At 25.0% G+C, this 22,385-nt stretch overlaps 8 protein-coding genes across 8 annotated transcripts; 5 read left to right on the plus strand and 3 right to left on the minus strand.

The window, feature by feature from the left end:
• Positions 1-444: 444 nt before the first annotated feature.
• Positions 445-814, plus strand: DDB_G0279221 (hypothetical protein; the record flags this gene model as incomplete). Its single annotated transcript, XM_636642.1, has 2 exons — positions 445-476; positions 583-814. The coding sequence occupies 2 exons, from the start codon at positions 445-447 to the stop codon at positions 812-814; spliced, it is 264 nt and encodes an 87-aa protein (XP_641734.1).
• Positions 815-2,778: 1,964 nt separating this feature from the next.
• On the plus strand, positions 2,779-8,077 carry rpb1 (RNA polymerase II largest subunit; the record flags this gene model as incomplete). Its single annotated transcript, XM_636643.1, has 2 exons — positions 2,779-3,126; positions 3,242-8,077. The coding sequence occupies 2 exons, from the start codon at positions 2,779-2,781 to the stop codon at positions 8,075-8,077; spliced, it is 5,184 nt and encodes a 1,727-aa protein (XP_641735.1).
• Positions 8,078-9,126: 1,049 nt separating this feature from the next.
• DDB_G0279223 (OB fold-containing protein, nucleic acid binding) lies at positions 9,127-9,779 on the plus strand (the record flags this gene model as incomplete). The annotated part of the gene is made up of 2 exons (XM_636644.1): positions 9,127-9,410; positions 9,512-9,779. 2 exons carry the CDS (start codon positions 9,127-9,129, stop codon positions 9,777-9,779), a joined length of 552 nt encoding a protein of 183 aa, XP_641736.1.
• A 231-nt stretch (positions 9,780-10,010) lies between these two features.
• Positions 10,011-12,455, minus strand: DDB_G0279225 (hypothetical protein; the record flags this gene model as incomplete). Its single annotated transcript, XM_636645.1, has 4 exons — positions 10,011-10,325; positions 10,479-10,928; positions 11,049-11,940; positions 11,977-12,455. The coding sequence occupies 4 exons, from the start codon at positions 12,453-12,455 to the stop codon at positions 10,011-10,013; spliced, it is 2,136 nt and encodes a 711-aa protein (XP_641737.1).
• A 951-nt stretch (positions 12,456-13,406) lies between these two features.
• Positions 13,407-14,712, plus strand: DDB_G0279227 (hypothetical protein; the record flags this gene model as incomplete). The annotated part of the gene is made up of 3 exons (XM_636646.1): positions 13,407-13,475; positions 13,927-14,286; positions 14,407-14,712. The coding sequence occupies 3 exons, from the start codon at positions 13,407-13,409 to the stop codon at positions 14,710-14,712; spliced, it is 735 nt and encodes a 244-aa protein (XP_641738.1).
• A 309-nt stretch (positions 14,713-15,021) lies between these two features.
• DDB_G0279229 (hypothetical protein) lies at positions 15,022-15,874 on the minus strand (the record flags this gene model as incomplete). The annotated part of the gene is made up of 2 exons (XM_636647.1): positions 15,022-15,394; positions 15,495-15,874. 2 exons carry the CDS (start codon positions 15,872-15,874, stop codon positions 15,022-15,024), a joined length of 753 nt encoding a protein of 250 aa, XP_641739.1.
• A 1,013-nt stretch (positions 15,875-16,887) lies between these two features.
• DDB_G0279231 (hypothetical protein) lies at positions 16,888-17,900 on the plus strand (the record flags this gene model as incomplete). The annotated part of the gene is made up of 3 exons (XM_636648.1): positions 16,888-17,319; positions 17,432-17,683; positions 17,781-17,900. 3 exons carry the CDS (start codon positions 16,888-16,890, stop codon positions 17,898-17,900), a joined length of 804 nt encoding a protein of 267 aa, XP_641740.1.
• A 1,075-nt stretch (positions 17,901-18,975) lies between these two features.
• On the minus strand, positions 18,976-22,119 carry DDB_G0279389 (hypothetical protein; the record flags this gene model as incomplete). Its single annotated transcript, XM_636649.1, has 2 exons — positions 18,976-21,231; positions 21,433-22,119. 2 exons carry the CDS (start codon positions 22,117-22,119, stop codon positions 18,976-18,978), a joined length of 2,943 nt encoding a protein of 980 aa, XP_641741.1.
• Between the last annotated feature and the right edge of the window lie 266 nt (positions 22,120-22,385).

The raw sequence follows: 22,385 nt of genomic DNA on the forward strand, positions 1-22,385 counted from the left end.
TTTTTATTTTATAATTTAAAAATTTATTATTTATTATTATTTATTATTAGGTCATAATGGTCAATAATATTAAATATTATATTATTAATAGTGGAAAAAAAAAAATCAATTTTATAATCGTTAAGCGATTATCCAAAACATTTAAAATTTAATTTGGTGGATGTAAAAATTTCAGCATTAAAGTAATTTTGTTGCCTCTTTTTTTTTTTTACTTTTATTTTTTTATTTTCTGCGACTCCCCTTATGGAAAATCTACTTAATTTTAATTAAAATCATTCGTTTTTGATTGAAAGTCGTTAGTGGAAAAAAAAAAAAAAAAAAAAAAAAAAATTTTCTCCAACGATAATTTTTTTTTTTTTTTTTTTTTTTTTTTTTTTATCCTAATAATTATTCATTGATCATTAAACATAATCATTTTATCAAAAAAATAAATAATTAATAGCCATGAATACAAATGCATCTGTTTTTTATGGTTTGTAAGTATCTTTCAAAATAAACCAGATTTAAATTTAATATTAATCAGGTTTTTTTTTTTTTTTTATTAATATTATTATTAATTTCAAATTAAATTTTTTAAAAAAGTGTTGGATTAACCATAGCATGTATTATTCCATGGTACAATGAACGTAGAAAATTTATGGATGAAAAAAATAAGAAAATTGAAGAATCAGCTGAAAATGTTAAACAAAGACAATTGAAACAACAACAACAACAACAACAAAATAATAATAACACTAATGACACTATTGATACATATAAACCATATGATGAAACAAACACAAAAAGAACTATACCCAATAACCCGAAGAATTAAAAAATAAAAATAAAAATAAAAAATAAAATAATTATCAACAAAACAAATAATAATAATAATAATAATAATAATAATAATAATAATAATAATAATAATAATAATAATAATAATAATAATAATAATAATAATAATAATAATAATAATAATAATAATAATAATAATAATAATAATAATAATAATAATAATAAATAAATATAATAACAAGAAGTAAAAATAATATAATAATAGAAACAATAAGAGTAATAAATACTCTTAATAAAATATATCAGTTTCATTATTGAGTAAAATAAAGAATTATGTAATTATTGATAATTAAGGAAAACTTCAATTACCAAATTCACAAAAAGTGAAAATAAAATATTAATTCAGTTTCAAATATATATAAATAAAATATGGATGAAAAAATAAAACAAAAAAAAATAAAAAAAATAAAAATAAAATAATTTAAACTCAAATAAAATTAAACAGTTAACCCAAACCACACACTAATTTTTTATTTTTTTTCCTAATTTCAAATTTTTTTTTTATTTTTTTATTTTTTATTTTATTTTTTTTTTTTTTTTTTAAATTTTTTTTTTTTTTTTTTTTTTTTTAAAAATTTCACAATTTTTTTTAATATAAAAATTGAAAAATTTATTTTTCTTTTCATTTCTTTTTATTGCGAACAAAAGGTTAGTTCGAATTAAAATATACATTTTTGTTTGAATCAGCATTTTGTTTTTGTTTAAATTAAAAATAAATTACATTGTTGTAAACGATCGGAGACACGAACAACAATGCAATTTAAGGATGATAGATCGATAAATAAAAAAAATAAATAAAAAAAATAAATAAAAATAAAAAAAAAGAAAAACAAATAATTTTAATATGCGTATAAAATTTTATGTGTATAAAAAAAAAAAAAAAAAAAAAAAAAAAAAAATTTTAAAATAAAAATAATAGAAAATAAAATAAAAATATAAATAAAAAAAATAAATAATTAGAATAGAATAAAATTGATACACCTATTAGTTTTCTTTTTTTTTTTTTATTCTAAAATTTTTTTTTTCCCTCTTCATTTGAATCTTTTTTTTTTTTTTTTGTTATTATTTATTATTATTATTATTATTTATTTATTTATTTTTATTTTAATGTTGTGTAAGTGCAATATCACCTCCATAAAACTTTATTAACCTTTAAAATTTTTTTTTTTTTATTATTATTATTTTTTTATTTTTTTTATTTTACTACTATAATAAATTCAGGTTTATTAAATTTTTTTTGAATCTGATCAGTAGCAAACAATATACCATATTGTCAAATTGTTCAATATTTTGAAATATAAAAGCAAAAATATTCTTCAATTTACAATTCAATTAGGAATCAAAAAAAAACAAACGAAAACGAATAATAATAATTAATAGTAGTAATAATAATAACAATAATAACTAAATCATATAATCCAAAAAAAGAGAGTTAACAGTTCTCATTTTTCTTTGTTCGATCACTTTATATTTTATAACATTATAGTTCAACTTTTATTTGTATAACAAAAAAAAGAACATCAAAAAAAAAAAAACATAAAAAAAAAAAAAAAAAAAATCAAAAAATCAAAAAAAAAAAAAAAATCAAAAAAAACTAAAAAAAAATAATTATTTCTTTTTTTTTTTCAAAACTTATAAATAGTATTTATTCATTCATTTGTTAATATTTTATTATTTTCACACTCACTTTTAAATTTTTTTTTTTTTTTTTTTTTTGGAAATAACAGTAAAATTAAATAAAATCACAAAAAAAAAAAAATAAAAAAGAAATAAAAAAAAACAAATCACTCACATATACATACACACAATTAATAACACACACACACACATACACAAACACACACCACACATACACAAACACACACAAACACACACACACACACACACACATACACAAAAATACACAACAACCACACATAAAATACATATATAATTTTAAAAATGGCAGCTTTTTTTCCACCATCATCAGCAGAACTAAGAAAAGTTAAAAGAGTTCAATTTGGTATTCTTAGTCCAGATGAAATTAGAAATATGTCAGTTGCTCGTGTTGAACATCCAGAAACCTATGAAAATGGTAAACCAAAAGCTGGTGGTTTATTAGATCCAGCAATGGGTACCATTGATAAAACACAAAGATGTCAAACATGTTCAGGTACAATGGCAGAATGTCCAGGTCATTTTGGTCATATAGAATTAGCAAAACCAGTATTTCATATTGGTTTCATTGATACAGTATTAAAAATTTTAAGATGTGTTTGTTATCATTGTTCAAAATTATTAACGGATACAGTAAGTTTATTTATATATATATTTAAAAATATATATATTATATATATTTTATATTAATTTTTTTTTTTTTTTGTTTTTAATTTTTTAATTTTTTTTTTTAAAAAAAAAAAAAAAGAATGAACACTCATTTAGACAAGCATTAAAAATTAGAAATCAAAAACATAGATTAAATGCAGTAGTAGATTGTTGTAAAAACAAAAAAGTATGTGCAATTGGAGGAGAAGAAGAGGAAGAACATGATTTATCAAAAACCGATGAAGAATTGGATAAACCAGTTAAACATGGTGGATGTGGTAATGTTTTACCAAAGATAACAAAAGAAGATTTAAAGATTATAGTAGAGTTTAAAGATGTAACCGATGAAAGTATTGAAAAGAAATCGGTACTATCGGCAGAACGTGTTTTAAATATTTTAAAGAGAATTAAAGATGAAGATTCGCGTGCAATGGGTATTAACCCAGATTGGGCAAGAGCAGATTGGATGATTGCAACAGTATTACCAGTACCACCACCACCAGTTAGACCATCGATTATGATGGATACCTCAACGAGGGGTGAGGATGATTTAACACATAAATTAGCCGATATTGTAAAGGCAAATAGAGAATTACAACGTCAAGAAAAGAATGGTGCACCAGCACATATCATTGCAGAGGCAACTCAATTCTTACAATTCCACGTTGCAACCTATGTAGACAATGAAATACCCGGTTTACCACAAGCTCAACAACGTTCAGGTAGACCATTGAAATCGATTCGTCAACGTTTAAAAGGTAAAGAAGGTAGAATCAGAGGTAATCTTATGGGTAAACGTGTTGATTTCTCTGCTCGTACAGTCATTACTGCCGATCCAAATCTTTCGATCGATCAAGTTGGTGTACCACGTTCAATTGCGCTCAATCTCACCTATCCAGAGACAGTAACACCTTTCAATATCGATAAAATGAGAGAGTTAATTAGAAATGGTCCATCCGAGCATCCAGGTGCAAAATATATCATTCGTGAGGATGGTACACGTTTCGATTTACGTTTTGTCAAAAAAGTTAGTGATACCCATTTAGAGTGTGGCTATAAAGTTGAAAGACATATCAACGATGGTGATGTGGTTATTTTCAATCGTCAACCATCACTTCATAAAATGTCTATGATGGGTCATCGTATTAAAGTTATGCCATACAGTACTTTTCGTTTGAATCTTTCTGTAACCTCTCCATACAATGCAGATTTCGATGGTGATGAAATGAATCTTCATGTACCACAAACTTTGGAAACCCGTGCTGAAGTCATTGAAATTATGATGGTACCACGTCAAATCGTTTCACCACAATCAAATCGTCCTGTAATGGGTATTGTACAAGATACTCTATTGGGTAGTCGTCTCTTTACAAAACGTGATTGCTTTATGGAAAAAGATTTAGTAATGAACATATTAATGTGGTTACCATCTTGGGATGGTAAAGTACCACCACCAGCAATCTTAAAACCAAAACAACTTTGGACAGGTAAACAACTTTTCTCACTCATCATTCCCGATATAAATTTAATTCGTTTCACATCGACTCACAATGATAAAGAACCAAATGAATGTTCGGCCGGTGATACTCGTGTCATCATTGAAAGAGGTGAACTATTGGCAGGTATTCTTTGTAAACGTTCATTAGGTGCAGCAAATGGTTCAATCATTCATGTGGTCATGAATGAACATGGTCATGATACTTGTCGTCTTTTCATTGATCAAACTCAAACCGTTGTCAATCATTGGTTAATTAATCGTGGTTTCACTATGGGTATTGGTGATACCATTGCAGATTCTGCAACAATGGCAAAGGTTACTCTTACCATTTCCTCTGCAAAGAATCAAGTAAAAGAATTGATTATCAAAGCTCAAAATAAACAATTTGAATGTCAACCAGGTAAATCTGTAATTGAAACTTTTGAACAAAAAGTAAATCAAGTATTAAATAAGGCTCGTGATACCGCTGGTAGTAGTGCACAAGATTCCCTCTCTGAGGATAACAATTTAAAGGCGATGGTAACTGCAGGTTCAAAAGGTTCTTTCATCAATATCTCACAGATGATGGCTTGTGTAGGTCAACAAAATGTCGAAGGTAAACGTATTCCATTTGGTTTCCAAAGTAGAACATTACCACATTTCACCAAGGATGATTATGGTCCAGAGAGTCGTGGTTTCGTAGAGAATTCATATCTTCGTGGTTTAACTCCTCAAGAATTCTTTTTCCATGCTATGGGTGGTAGAGAAGGTTTAATTGATACTGCCGTAAAAACATCTGAAACCGGTTATATTCAACGTCGTCTTGTAAAAGCAATGGAGGATGTCTCAATTAAATATGATGCCACAGTTAGAAATTCATTGGGTGATGTTATTCAATTTGCCTATGGTGAAGATGGTATAGATGGTTGTTTTGTTGAGAATCAATCCATTGATTCCCTTAGAAAAGATAATACCGAATTGGAACGTATGTATCGTCATCAAGTTGATAAACCAGACTATGGTGATGGTTGGATGGATCCATTGGTAATTGAACATGTTAGAAACGATTCATTAACTCGTGATACATTGGAGAAAGAATTTGAACGTATTAAATCGGATCGTTCATTATTAAGAAATGAAATTATACCATCTGGTGAGGCAAATTGGCCATTACCAGTGAATTTACGTCGTTTAATTAATAATGCACAAAAACTTTTCAATATTGATATTCGTAGAGTTAGTGATTTAAATCCGGCAGTTGTTGTTTTAGAAATTGAAAAATTGGTAGCACGTTTAAAGATTATTGCAACCGCTGATACAACCGAAGATGATGAAAACTTTAATCGTGCTTGGGCTGAAGTTTACTTTAATGCCACAATGTTATTCTCGATTTTAGTACGTTCAACATTTGCAAGTAAACGTGTTTTAACCGAATTTAGATTAACAGAGAAAGCATTCCTTTGGGTTTGTGGTGAAATCGAAAGTAAATTCCTTCAAGCATTGGCCCATCCAGGTGAAATGGTAGGTGCATTGGCAGCACAATCAATTGGTGAACCAGCAACACAAATGACACTTAATACTTTCCATTATGCTGGTGTAAGTAGTAAGAATGTAACATTGGGTGTACCACGTCTAAAGGAAATCATTAACATTGCCAAACAAGTGAAAACACCATCCCTCACCATCTATTTGAAACCACATATGGCTCGTGATATGGATCGTGCAAAGATTGTAAAATCACAACTCGAATATACTACACTTGCAAATGTAACCTCTGCAACCGAAATCTACTATGATCCTGATCCACAAAATACCATCATCAGTGAAGATGCTGAATTTGTAAATAGTTATTTCGAACTTCCAGATGAAGAGATCGATGTTCATAGTATGTCACCTTGGTTACTTCGTATCGAATTGGATAGAGGTATGGTTACCGATAAAAAGTTAACAATGGCCGATATCACTCAATGTGTCGTTAGAGATTTTGGTCTAAGTTTAAATTGTATTTTTAGTGATGATAATGCCGAGAAACTCATTCTTCGTATTCGTATGGTAGAGAGTCAAGAAACAAAAGGTACCGACAATGATGATGATGATCAATTCCTTCGTCGTATCGAATCAAATATGCTCAGTGAAATGGTTTTACGTGGTATCAAAGGTATAAAGAAAGTGTTTATGAGAACCGATGATAAGATTCCAAAGGTCACTGAAAATGGTGGTTTTGGTGTTCGTGAAGAATGGATTCTCGATACTGATGGTGTTTCCCTCTTAGAGGTAATGAGCCATCCAGACGTTGATCATACTCGTACCACCTCTAATGATATCGTTGAAATCATTCAGGTTTTAGGTATTGAGGCCGTAAGAAATGCTCTCCTCAAAGAACTTCGTGCCGTTATTTCCTTTGATGGTTCCTATGTAAATTATCGTCATTTGGCAATTTTAGCCGATGTTATGACTTATCGTGGTCATCTTATGGCCATCACTCGTCATGGTATCAATAGAGTTGAAACTGGTCCACTCATGAGATGTTCTTTCGAAGAAACTGTCGAAATTCTTATGGATGCCGCCATGTTCTCTGAAACTGATGATGTCAAAGGTGTAACTGAAAATATTATTTTAGGTCAACTCCCACCATTGGGTACTGGTAGTTTCGAAGTTTTCCTCAATCAAGATATGATCAAAAATGCTCATTCCATCGCTTTACCAGAACCTTCCAATGTTTCTTATCCAGATACTCCAGGTAGTCAAACACCTTCCTATTCCTATGGTGATGGTAGTACAACTCCTTTCCATAATCCTTATGATGCTCCATTGTCACCATTCAATGAAACTTTCCGTGGTGATTTCTCACCTTCTGCTATGAATTCACCAGGTTATAATGCAAATAAATCCTATGGTAGTAGTTATCAATACTTCCCACAATCACCAACTTATTCTCCAACTTCACCATCCTATTCTCCAACTTCACCATCTTATTCACCAACTTCTCCATCTTATTCACCAACTTCACCATCTTATTCACCAACTTCTCCATCTTATTCACCAACCTCACCATCTTATTCTCCAACTTCACCATTTTATTCTCCAACTTCACCTTCCTACTCACCAACTTCACCATCATACTCCCCAACCTCACCATCATATTCACCAACCTCACCATCTTACTCACCAACCTCACCCTCCTATTCACCAACTTCACCATCATATTCACCAACTTCACCATCATATTCACCAACTTCACCATCATACTCTCCAACTTCACCATCATATTCACCAACCTCTCCTTCATACTCACCAACCTCACCATCTTATTCACCAACCTCACCATCATATTCACCATCATCCCCATCTTATTCACCAAGTTCGCCATCATATTCACCAAGTTCACCATCATACTCACCATCATCACCAACCTTTACAAACAAATATAACTATCAACCAAATAATAAAAAGAAATAGATCAACATTAAGATACCATTTCCTATTTTAAATATTTAATTTGTATATAAATAAATTTAAACTTAACAAATTAACAAAATATAAAAAAAAAAATAAACAAAAAAAAAAAAAAAAATAATAAATTTATTTATACAAAAAAAAAAAAAAAAAAAAAAAAAAAAAAATTCTTTTTTGGCTTAATTATTTTAAAATAATATTTTTCAAGATTTAAATTGTTTTAATAAATTTTAAATCAAAAATAAATCTAATTATTGATTCCTAAAATAGTCTTATTATACCAATTTATTTAAACTTCAAATATGTTATTATTTTTATAATTTTACTAAAAAAAATAATAATAATAATCTATTAAAAATTAGAATTTTTTATTTGAAGTCTAAATTTAAAATTAATAATAAAAGTTCATAAATAACTATTAAATATTATTTATTTCCTTTATTTCCAATCAATTTTATAAAAAAAAAAAAATTAGAGTTCTCTTCGATTATTATTATTTTTTAAATAATAATCTCCCAACTAATTAGAAAGAGTATCTCTAATTTAATTTTTAAATTTTCTTTTTATGACCATTGATGTGTTAAAACATTTTTTTTAGTAAAAACTCATCTATTATTTTCTTTTTTTTTTTTGAGTATATTGATAGCTTCCAACACTTTTTAATATTATATATTTTCATTGCCATATATTTTAAATAAAATATATGTTTTAAACAATTTTTTTCTCTTTTTTATTATTAATATTTTTTTTTTTTGGCAATAAAATCAATTTTGTATTTTAAAATAAACTGCCATTACAATATCAACATCATCATCATCATCATAATCTTCATCATCATTTCTTTTTTATTTATTTTGTATATATAATAAAAGTTGCGCAAATAACAAAATAAAAATAAAATTAAAAAAAAAAATAAAATAAATATTTCTTTTTTTTCCTTGTTTTTAATTTTTTTGGAAAAAAAAAAAAAAAAAAAAATTTTTAATTTTTTAAAAAATGAAATTACATGCAATTAAATACAAACACAAATAATTAGCACACATTAAAAATAAATGAATTTAATAAAAGTAAATGAAATTAAACCATACTCAAAGAATATAAATTGTGTTTTCATAGTATTGGATAAAGGACCACCAACAAAGAAAAAAGAAGGAACAATATATCAAGTTTTAGTTGCAGATTCTACAGCGTCTATTAATATGACCGTTTGGGATGCATTAGGAGAACAAATTCAACCTGGTGATATTTTAAGATTAAAAGGTGGTTATTCAAATATTTACATAGAGTTGTTAAATCTTTATGTTGGTAAAACTGGTATAATTGAAAAGATTGGAGAGTATGTAATAAATTTTTATTTTTTTTCTTTTTTATATATTAATTATTTTCTTTCTAACAATTAACCTAATACATATATGTATATATTTTGTATATATAAAGATTTACATTTCCATTTGTTGAAGCACCAAATTTAAGTTCAACACTTTGGAATGTTCATCAAGATCCAAATAATCCTAAAAATATGGTTGCAACACCAAAACCTTCACCCCATAAACAACAACAACCAATGCAACAGCCCACTCCACCTATGACTCATCAAATGAAACAACCACCAATGCAACAAATGAAACAATTACCTTTACAACAACAACAACAACAACAACAACAACAACAACAACAACAACAACAACAACAACAACAACAATAATTATAATAGTAATAATTTATTAAAAAAATAAATCTCCCCAACACCAATTGTACATAGTAATATAATAATTTTAATATTTATTTGATTTTTTTTTTTTTTTTAAAAAAATATATACACAGAACAAAGGAGTTCTTTTTTTTTTTGTTTTTTTTTTTGTTTTTCTAAAAATAAATAAGATAGAATATTATTAGAAATAGATTTAAAGCTTGATTTTTTTTTTTTTTTTTTTTTTTACATCCCAATTGAATCGTTTACTAAGGTTGTTAAATTTGAAACAGTGTTATATAAAGCACCACCAACATATAAACCAGCACCAATTGGTCTAGTACCAACAGTTTTACCTTTATTTCCACTTGTTAGAGTATCATAAAATTTATCAGCATAAAGGTAAGTTTCAGAGCTAATTGGTAAATAAACTAATATATATCGTTCGCTATCAACTCCTGGGTCAACCATTTGTAACTCTACACTCTTTACATTATATTTTTGTTGTACAAATTCTGTACATTTCTTTTGTTCACTCTCTAGAATATATGGTTTAACTTTCTATAAAATATAAATAATAAAAAAAAAAAACAATAATAACAATATAAATAATAATAATAATTAATTAATAAATAAATAAATAAATAAATAAATAAATAAATAAATAAATAAATAAATAAATAAATAAATAAATAAATAAATAAATAAACAAACCCTTTCCCAAATTTCTTGTTTTGAAATATCAATTGTTAAAACTTTTTCAGATAAAATCATTTCACCAGAATAAGTTGATAATTCATCGGTTGAAGGTAATAAATGAGTTGATCTATTTGAATAAGTATTTTTTCTAATTAATTTATCTACTAAATTGGGATCAAAAGAATTTGAAGCACAAAATATGATTTCATCATGATTAGTAGTTATTCTTTGATTATTGATTGTCTCTGTGACATCATTGATTGTAAAAGTTGCACTAAATGAAGTGGATGTAGTCAAAGTGAAAACATAAACTGGAAAATAGAATCTATTTGGTTTACTCCATTTAATATCCTTAAAATTGGCTGGTAAAAACCATCTACCTTCTAACCATTTCCTTGCTTCATTACTACACATCTCTAATGATTGATAAAATTGAATATAATATTGTTGACAATTTGTTGAAGTCTAAATATGTAATTAATAAATAAATAATAAATAATAAATAAAAAAATTAATAATTTAATAATTTAATAAATTAAGAATTAATAAATTAAAAATAAATAAATAAGAAAATGAAAATAATACTCTTACATTTTCTTCCTTAATTTCAAAAAAATCATCAAATTCACTTGGATCTTCATCAAAATCTGATATTTTTTTATTTGATTTAGATTTATTTCTAGTATTAATCAAACTATTACTACCACCACCACCACTACTACTACTATTTTGTAGTTTTGAAGGTTGTTTTTGTATAACTGGTGATGAAATTTCTAACTCTTCAAAACTATTAATATTATTATTATTATTATTATAATTAGTATTATTACCATTGAAATTTGTATTACTGTTTAAATTTGTCTTTTTTTGAATATTAGAATTACTATTATTATTATTATTAATATCATTATTATTATTATTATTATTATTGTTGTTGCTGTTAATGTTGTTATTACCAATATTGGTTTGATTTTTTAAAGCTTGTGGTGTTGCTGGCAAAGGTTTTGATTTTGTACCACTATAATTATCAGCCACTGGAATATTATTAGTATTCTTTTTAAATGAAATACCACCACCACTAGCACTATTGTTAATAATATTGTTATTATATAAAGAATTACTTCCATATGTTGGTTGAATATAACTATTATCACCATATGTATTATAGTTTATAGAGTTTTCATAGTCATCGGAATATAGATTCTTATTATTTTTACCATTACCTGAAGATATTGATGTGGTAGTTGTTGTTGTTGTAGTTAGGAATGAAGTTGGTGAAATTGATGATGATGGTGGTGGTGGTGGTAGTAGTGGTGATTCTCTACTATTAATATTCTTGTTATTGATATTATTATTTGTTTTTATTTTTTGTGTTGTTGTTGTTGTTGTTGTTGTTGTTGGATTGAATGATTGGTTAATATACTCTTCACTATCAATATTTGGATAATTTATTGGTTGTTGACTGATTTGTGACGATCTATTGCTTTTAGATTTAGATATAATTGGAACATACTCGTCATTGTCAATTTGGAAGTTATTATTATTATTAATATTATTATTATTATTATTATTATTATTATTATTATTATTATTATTATTATTATTATTATTATTATTATAACTATAATTATTATTACTATTGTTTATATTATTATTATTATTATTGGTTGACTTTGATACTTGATATGGTGGAACAATTTTATTTGATTTTTCACTTCTTTCTTCGATTTGGTCTTGAAGATCATTTTTTCCTATCATTTTTTTATTACCATTACCACTATTATTATTATTATTATTTATATTATTATTTATATTATTATTATTTATATTATTATTTATATTATTATTTATATTACTATTATTATTATTGCTGTTATTGTTATTATTATTATTACTACTACTACTATTGTTATTACTTTTATTACCACTATTTAATGAGCTTTTCATTTGTGAGTAAATATTTTGAATCGGGGTGAATAAATTTTTAGGCATGTAAAAAAAAAAAAATAAAAAATAAAAAAAAAAATAAAAATAAAATAAATTAAATTAAAATTAATTAAAGTGGAGGTAAAAGTTGTAAAAACACAAGAAAATAAAAATAAAAATAAAAAAATAAATTAAAATTAAAAATAAATTTCTATGGAAAAACAACAAAAAAAAAAAAAAGTAATGAAAAAATAAAAGTATAGAAATTTACAGACAAACAATAATATAAAAAAAAAATAAAAAAAAATAAAAAAATAATTAAATATTGAGATTTTTGTTAAAAAATAAATAAAAAAAAAAAAAATAAAAAAAAATAAAAAAAAATAAAAATAAAAATAAATAAAAATAAAAATAGAAGTGGTTTTGATTTATATGAAAGATTCACAAATAACCTTTTTTTTTTTTTTTTTTTTTTTTTTTTTTTTTTTTTATTAAATCATTTAAATGATAAAAAAAAATAATTAGAATTAATAAAAAATTTTTTAATCATTTAATAAAAAAAAAATAAAAAAAAAAAGAAGTTATTTCTGAAAACATTTGAAACATAAATCTATAATATCGAGTTTTATTGCTTAATTGAAAAAAATCATTATTATTTATTTTTTTTTCTTTATTTTTTTATTTTAATTTTTTTTTTTTTTTATTTGTTTTAGGAAAAGAGAAAATAAAAATAAAAATAAAAATAAAAAAATAAAATGAAATAAAACAAAAAAAAAAAAAAAAAATTAAAAAAAAAATTTTTTTGTGATGGTGTTTCGTTTTTTAGAATATTTTTTTTTTTTTTAATTTTTTTTATTTTTTTTTATTTTTTAATTTTTATTTTTTTGATGATTTTGTCATATTACATTCACACAAAAATAATAAAAACACAATTCCATAATTTGTAGATCATTAAACAAAAAAATCAAAAAAAAAAAATCAATAAAACTCATATATATACCACATTAATAAAATAGAATGAGTAGAGCTTCAAAAGGTTTATCAACAATTATAAATTCAGTCAGAAGTAAAGCTGATCCAATTCTTGTAAGTTTTATTATTATTATTATTATTATTATTATTATTATTATTATTATTATTATTATTATTATTATTATTATTATTATTATTATTATTATTATTATTATTATTGTTATTATTATTATTATTATTATTATTATTATTATTTCAGATATTAATAAATTTTTTTTTTTTTTTTTTTTGGGGAAAACCAAATTCATTCTCAATTACTCTGTGGATTTATAAAACAAAAATAAAAATGGAAATCAAATCATTATATTATTATTATTATTATTATTATTATTATTATTATTATTATTATTATTATTATTATTATTATTATTATTATTATTATTATTATTATTATTATTATTATTATTATTATTATTATTATTATTATTATTATTATTATTATTATTACTATTATTATTATTATTATATTATTATTGTTATTATGATTGATATATTATTATAAAAGTTATTTGGAGTTGGTAATTATGAAAGTATTACAAGTCGTAATAGTATAGGTATTAAAGCAATCAATCAATTTGCAGGTCAAATTGGTTTAAAATGGATTGATTTCCCAGATAGTTGTTCAAAGGTTTCATATTCACCAGATAATAATTTATTATTAGTTAAATGTGATACATACTTGGCAAAAGATAATTTCGAAGTTTTAAAACGTCTTTTAATTTTAATGCCAAATATAAGAAGTGATACTTTCTGTGCAATCCATTATGAACATCTCTTTAAATTAGGTATTGTTGAAAGTGTATTTGGTGGTAGAACTAGACATAATGAAGCTTTACTTGGTATCTCTTCAGTATTCCAAACTGAAGTAAGTAATATATATATATATAGTAATTTACTAGAGTAAAGATGATTGATAGATAGATAGATAGATAGATAGATTGATTTATTAACTTTTATTATTATTTTAATTATTAATAATGATTAGAATTATCATCGTGTTCCAATTGGTATTGCACATCCAGTTGATGATATTTCATTTAAAACAAATCCATATACAATGCATAGTGTTTATCAAGATACTACTAGACCATTTGTAGTTAATAGATTCCCAGATATTCAAATGGAAATGGTTGATAAAGTTGTCGTCCCACAAGCAGCTAAAGAAATCATGAATTCCATTTCAACCATCAAAAAACATATTGCTAGAAAGAATGAAAGTGAAGAACATGATATGTCTTCATTTAAATCTCCAAGAATTAATTTTGATAATATGGAAACAATTCAATATTAGATTGATTAAATTTAAATTAAATAAAAAGAAATATAAAAAAAAAAAAAAAAAAAAAAAAAAAAAAAAAAAACTATACAAATTGATTTTATTTATTTATTCATTTATTTATTTAAATTCAATTTCAAAAGTCTTTTCTTAAAAATTAAATTTAATTTTATTTTAGTAACATTATTCAATTTTTCAATCAAATAATAAATAATTATTTAAATAAAAAAAATTATAAATAATAATTATGTAATTTTAAAAAATAAAAATAAAGGATATATATATATATATTTTTTTTTTTTTTAAAAATGTTTATTAATTTATTTATTTATTACAAACATTTATATATTTTTCTGCAGACCCAGTACAGTCACCCCAAATATCGGTGTAAATCAAATCTTTATAAACTAAGCAATTGAATTTATCAGATTGAGTAATTTCAAGCATTGTTGTATTACAATTTAATGAATATGAACTTGATAAACCATTAGCAAAACATTGATTTAATGGTGTGAATTTTATATAATCAAAATTTTGTTTCCAGCCATTGTTATTGCAATCACCATGGTATTGAATTTCAACATAGGTATCTTTTGGAATTTCAATATCATCCATTTCAATAACTGTATACATATATGGACTTGATAAACAATCATTAACACATTCATATGGTTTAAACCATTGAATTATTCCTTCTCTATATTTTATTTGAAAAAAAGTTTAGGTTAATATAATTTTTTTTTTTTTTTTATTTTTTTTTTTTATTTTTTTTTATTTTAATTAAAATCAATTAATACTCTCCACATTGAGCAGCAGAAGTTTTTTTAATTGTTCCATTATCAAAGTCAATTGAATAGGTTTCTCCAGTTGAAACAATACATGTATCTAAACGAATATAAGTTTCTGTTACCAATTCACCATTATCACATAAACTTTCAAATGAACTTTCAGAACCTGGTAAAACACCACCACCATCAACACTTCCTAATCTTTTATTTTCTTCTAATAAACTAAAACTACCACTACCTGTCAAACTACCTTGTGAGTCACTACTGCTATGTGGTTTGTTGCACCCAACAACATCATATTGGAAAGTCTTTAGTGAAAGTAAACTTTCACTATAAACAATGTTTACAAATAAAAAAATTAATGCAATTAATGAAAATAATAATTTCATTTTATTTTTTCAGATATATATATATTTTTTTTTAGAAAAATAATAATTAAAAAAAAAAAAAAAAAATTTTATTATTATTCAAAAAAAAAAAAAAAAAAAAAAAAAAAAAAAAAAAAAAAAAAAAAAAAAAAAATAATGATTAAAATATCTTTTGATTTTTCTTCACCTATAAATTTTTTTTTTTAACCACAAAAATTTTAAGAAAACGTTAACCAAACATCATAATTTATTGGGTTTTGGGAAAGTGACAAGAATTGTATAAAAATAAAATATCAACTAAAATATTAAAATTAGAAAAGTCAACAGAAAATAAATATCTTTTAAATGACGTAAGAAAATAAATTATACTAAAACTAAATAGAAAAAATAAAAAAATAAAAAATTGAGATAAAATTAAAATATTAAAATTGGAAATATCAATTGAAAAATAAAAAAAAAAAAAAAAGAAAAAATCTCTTTAATATGACGTGCCAATATAAATTTTATTGAAAAAAAAAAAATATCTATTAGTTGACGTGCAAATATAAATTTGGTTGAAATAAAAAAAAAAAAAGGAAAAGGAAAAAATGATCGCAATAACTTTTTTTTTTTTTTTTTTTTTTGTAATAAAATTCATACTTACTTATTCGATTTTTTAAATATAATTTGTAATTTTTATTTTGAAGAGAGAAATGAGTGGGGAATAAAAGAAAGAATTGATTCAATTTTTTTTTTTTTTAAGTTTTTTAAAATTATTTTTATTTTAATATTTAATTGTTTTTTTTTAAAAAAAGATAAATGGTGGCAGAATAAAAAATCTATATTTTTATATAAATATATTCCCTTATCATTGTTTTATTTTTTTTATTTTTTATTTTTATTTTTATTTTTATTTTTTTTTTTTTTTTTTTTTTTTTTTTTTTTCAACACGCGAAAAATTTTGAAAATAATCCAACTATTATTAAATTTAAAAATAAATATATATATATATTTTTTTTTTTTATAATTGTGCATATACATTGATATAAATATAAATGAGTAGAAGATCACAACCACAACAAAATTCTCAATCACAAAGACCACAACCACCTTCACAATCAAGGAGTAATAATAATAGTAATAATAATTATAATAATAGATATGAACCAACAGATGGTGATGATGATGAAATTGAATATAATGCACAACATAGATTATTATTAGATCAATTTACAAAACGTAGAATTATTAGTACAGAAACATTAAAGAAACTAGTGATGACAGTTAATAGAATAACACAAGTAAACATTTCATTAGATGATTATATCAATTCATTAAATTCAAAAATTATGGAAGTTGGCTTACAAATTAAAATTTTAAATACTGATGGTATAAATGATTATATTTTAACAAATCTCAAACCAGATGAATGTGCAAGATATGCTACTCATTATTCTGGTGATGAATTGAAATTCTTTAAATTAATTGTAAAATTTTTCATTATTAATTAATAATATAATAATAATAAATAATAATAAATAATAATAATAATAATAATATTAATTAAAAATATAATCTATATTTGAATTTAAAATTTAGTTAAAAATGTTTATAGAATCAAGAGTTGGATTAAAAAAAAATGATATTTTAACATTAGGTAGAGATGAGCTTAAAATTAAATTGTCAGATGCAGATAATTTGTTTAGAAAATTTGCAGAGGATGGTTGGTTAAGATTATCAGCATCCAAATCATTCACAACATTAACAAATAGAGCTTTATCAGATATGGCACCATTACTTGATGGTATTCCAAACTGTGCATTATGTCATACAATTTGTGTTTTATTAGAAGTAAGTATTGATTATATCTATACTATAAAATTTTTTTTTTTAAAAATAATTTATTAATTTTTTTTTTTTTTTTTGTTTTTTAATTTTTTCCCTTTAGGATGAAAGTGTTCAATGTCCAAATGAAGATTGTGCTGTAATGCACTCTCATTGTGCAGAAGGATGGTTTAAAGCAAATAAAAATAAATGTCCATCTTGTTCGACAAGAATGGATTTTTAAAAATGTAATTTCTTTCTTTTTAAAAATGTAATTTTTTTTTAATTTTAATTAATAATTGTGTTGCCTTTGGGTTATGTTAAATGATGGAATGAAAAGGAAATTATCACCATTTTGGATCTTTCGACTTTCTTAATGAATGGTCAAAAATTGAGTCCAATTTATTTTGAAATTTCAAAGTTTATTAATAATCAACTCTATGATAACAATCGGTGATGTAAGGACTGGCATTCTGGTTAATGGTAGTTATATGAACACCTTTCTCTCCAAGAATTCATCGAAAAAAAAATAAAAGATATTAAATGAATTAAAATATCATTTTCTAGTTTTTTTTTTCTTTTTTTTTTTTTTTATTATTATTATAATTAATATTTTGTGTGTTTGTTTTTATATTCTGGTCAAAATAGTAGGATGGTGTATATAGTAATCACCCTTAAAGATACTCAAAATAGAGAAATGAAATTTAAATTTCATGAAACTTTTTTAAATTTTCATTACAATATTAGGATTCGAAACTTTTTCTCTGGAATTATCTAAATCTTTTTTTATTTTATCGTCGGATTGGTGATTAATCTTTTTTTTTTTTGAATTGGATAACGCAATTATTATTTGCTTCTCCTTGAGATGCTAGATCTCATTTTATTTTATTTTTTTTTTTTTTTTTTACAGGGTCTCTAAAAGAGGGGTTAGTTTACTTTTTTTTTTTTTTTTTTTTTTTGTTTCGAATTTTGAATTGTATTATTACTTTTGATTAAAACATCTTTTTTGTCCAAACTTTTTTCTAAATCTTTTTTTATTTTATCGTCTGGTTCGTGATTGATGTTTATGACGTATTTGAATTGTTTTTTTTTTAATTGAGTTTTATCCACAATTTCGCTTATTTTTTGTAGGCATTTGTGTTGCTTAATATTTGTGGGGTTGTTTGTGATTTTCATTTTATTTTCTTTCTATTTTTTATATTTTTCTTTAAAAAGTTAAAAATCTGGAAATTTTCTGATTAACTTGGGTTCCCAGGTTTTTTTTTTTTTTTTTTTTTTTTTTTTTTTTTTTTTTTTTTTTTTTTTTTTTTTTTTTTTATTTATTTATAGAAAGTACTGAGTGAATTATTGTATTTTTTGAGATGTTTAGGAAGTTCTATTGCGTGAAGAGGTGAGTTCCATTGTCTGCTAAATTGTAATAGCTTTAGCGAGATTAGTGAGTCTAATTTATTTTGTTCTTCTGGCCGTTGCTTTGATTTGATTCTTAATGTTTTGTTTATAACCGCTTGTGTCCTGTCCCATGCAGCTCTTTGTGTTTTAATTAGTTCACGTATGACTTGTTGTCTGTGAATTATTATTTCTTTTTCATCGTGAATGAGTTTATTTCTTTTGTGCCAGATTTTATCGAATATAATAGCTATTAAATTGGCTACTAGTGCAATTTGTAGATGGTTTAAAATCTTCACATTCCAGGTGTGAGTGGTGTGTCCACACTTAGTTAGGGTGTAGTTGAAGATTTCTTGTGTGTTTTTGATGTGGGCTTTGCAGTTGAAGAATATATGTTCTGAGGTCTCATCTTCCCCACACTGTTGGCATGGCATGTTGTATATTTTTGGTAGTGCTTTCAGTGTGTATCTCCATAATAGATCTCTACCTTTCATGTTTATTATTTTTTTGATTTCTTTAAATGGAAGGTGTTTGCTATTAATTTTGGTCATTATTTCTTTTTGGCCAGGAGTTGGTATGAATTTGTTGTGTTCAGGAGATTGAGTTGTCATCATATCCTCGTATATTTTTTTTAATTTTGGGAGGTGTTCGTAGTGTGTTTGTTTATTTTGTGGAGTTTTTAATTGGGTCCATGCTTGCTTGCATTGCCAGTGTAGTTGTAGTTGATTTTGTTTTGTTGTTGTTTTGTTGTTGTTGTTGTTTTTGAGTTCCTCTTCCCACAGTTTTATATATGAACTAGGAGTGTTACTTACTCTTTGGTGGAGGTATCTTTCGAATAACCATGCTTTCTGTGCTAGTTCTCTTGTCTTCAGGTTCCATAAGTTTAGGCCACCATTGATATAGTTGTTTTGTCTTCTTTGTAGTGAAAGAGAGTTTTTAGATTTTGTGTTGAAAACGAATTTTACGATGTTATTTTCAATACTATTGTGTTGTGGTGTGGTGTTGATGTAAGTGTGGAACGTTAACTGAGATAGTGCATATGTTTTTGCCATTATGAGTCTGCCCATATAGGTTGATGAAGTTGAGTTCCATGTTACTAGTTTAGCTCTGATGTTGTCTGAGATTGTATTGATTTTGGATTTGATACCCTTATTGTTGAAGTCAAAGCCGAGGTACCTTTCGTTTGATTTTATGACGGTGTATAGCGTTCTGGTGTTCCATTTGAAAGTGATACACGAGCATTTGGTTTGGTTTATTTTTGCGCTGGTTGCTTGGCAAAACTTCTTGATCCATTCATTCATGAGGAAATGGTCCATAAAGTTGTATGCTATTGTTGCTGTATCATCGGCGAACTGTAGTATTTTAATGGTTTCTTTGGTTACACCATTGATGCAGCGGTCATTTATTATAGTAGTTGCCATGCATTCAACCACTAATGCGAAGATAGTGGGAGAGATAGGATCCCCTTGTTTGGTTCCTCTTTTTGATGTAAAGCTTTTAGATAATGAGTTATTGATGTACCCTGATGTTTCTGATTCATTGAGTAAGTTCATTATTGTGAGGACCATTTTGAGTGGTAGTTTTAGATGTGCAAGAGTACGTAGAATGGCGTTATGTGAGATTGAATCGAATGCTTTTTCAAAATCATAAAATGTTATGATTGGTTCCATATCCTCTTTTGTGTTAATCTCTCGTTTTATTATTTCTATTGTTGAGTTTAAGGTGATGATGTTATCGTGCAGTAGTCTTCTTGGTACGAATCCAGTTTGGAATGGTGAGATTATTTTGTTTAAGAACTTCAGGATCCTATTGTTGATTATTTTCGAATAGATTTTGTAATCGACATTTAGAAGTGTTATTGGTCTATAGTTATCCAGGTTGTTTGGGTCTCCTTTGTTTTTATATATAGTAATCAATATCCCTTGTTTGAAGTCCTTTGGGATTGTTGTGTTCCAGAAGTGATTGTATAGTTTTGATATTATTGGTAGAATTTCATTAATGTGGTTTTTGTAAAATGTTGGAAGGAGTCCATCTTTACCAGGTGCTTTTCCTTCTTGTATTTTTTCAATGCCTAGTCTGATTTCGTATTCTTCTATTGGTTGATTAATTTCGTCCAATATCTTTTGATCAATCCTTTTATTGAATGTTTTTAGGAGTTCGTGGTGAGTGTCTTCGTTGCATTCTCTCTTCTGGTACAGGTTCTCGTAATATCTTCTTGCTACTTCGAGGATATCCTCGTTTTTTGTTACCAAACAATTGTTGCTTGGATCTAGAATTTGAGGGATTTCATTTGTCTTTCTTTGGACTTTTCACCTTCTGGTTAAGTATTTTGATGGTGTTTCTTTGTTGTTGATGTGGGTGTTGGTTTGGTTTGCTTGTTTTATTCTTACTTGTTCCTTTAGAATATTGTTGATCTCTTCTTTAAGGAAGATTGCTCTTGAATCTTTGGCTGTTTCGAGTTTTTCTGCGAGTTCTTTTAGTTTGTTTTTGGTTTTATTGCTTTCTCTAATTTCTATATTAATTGACAGTTTCTTTATTTCATCTTTTAGTTTCAACCATTGTTCGCAAATGTTTAATTTGTACCATTTGCTGGTGTTCTCTTCGAATTTTTTATTGTAGTATTTAATTGTTTTATTAATTTTGAGGCTGGTTGAATTCATTTTGAGAGTTTCTAGGTTTTGTCTCCATAGTCTTTCTCCTTTCTTTTGTTGCTCGTATTCTGGTATTTTTAATTCAATGATTACCATGTTGTGATCAGATTTTAATTTGATTTCCTTAGTAGTAACTATTGGGTTTAGATGGAGTATCTTCTTTGAGACAAAGACCCTATCGATGGTTGATTTGTTTCTTGGAAATGTGATTCCATTCTTAATTTCTGTAAATTCGAATTCGTCGAAGATTGTTTTAATATATTTGTTAAGGTTATTATCCACTGAACAGTCTACATTGAAGTCTCCAGTTATAATATCGCTGTGTAGTATTTCTTCTGTGAGATTTTCCTTATACCATTCATGTCTTTCGTTTGACTTTGCTGGGGCATAAATGGTTGTGCATTTGATCTGTGTTTTTGCAATCATCCATTCGGAAGATATAATTCTTTCGTTTATTGTTTTTGTTGTTGTTTTTATTTGGGTGTTGATGATGATTTGTGACACCCCTTGTCCTGTTTTATCAATTGGTGCGTGGTGTGTTATTTTGTTTTTATATTGTTGATTTATTGAGTAAATTTTATTTGTTTTTATATTTGTTTCAGTTAGAAGTGCTGCGTCCAGCTTGTTGTTGTCTAATACGGTGTTTATTATGCTGGCAGATTGGATGGTGTTGGATCCTTGGACGTTCCAAA

Source organism: Dictyostelium discoideum (genome assembly GCF_000004695.1).
Source record: "Dictyostelium discoideum AX4 chromosome 3 chromosome, whole genome shotgun sequence".
Classification (NCBI taxonomy): domain Eukaryota; phylum Evosea; class Eumycetozoa; order Dictyosteliales; family Dictyosteliaceae; genus Dictyostelium; species Dictyostelium discoideum.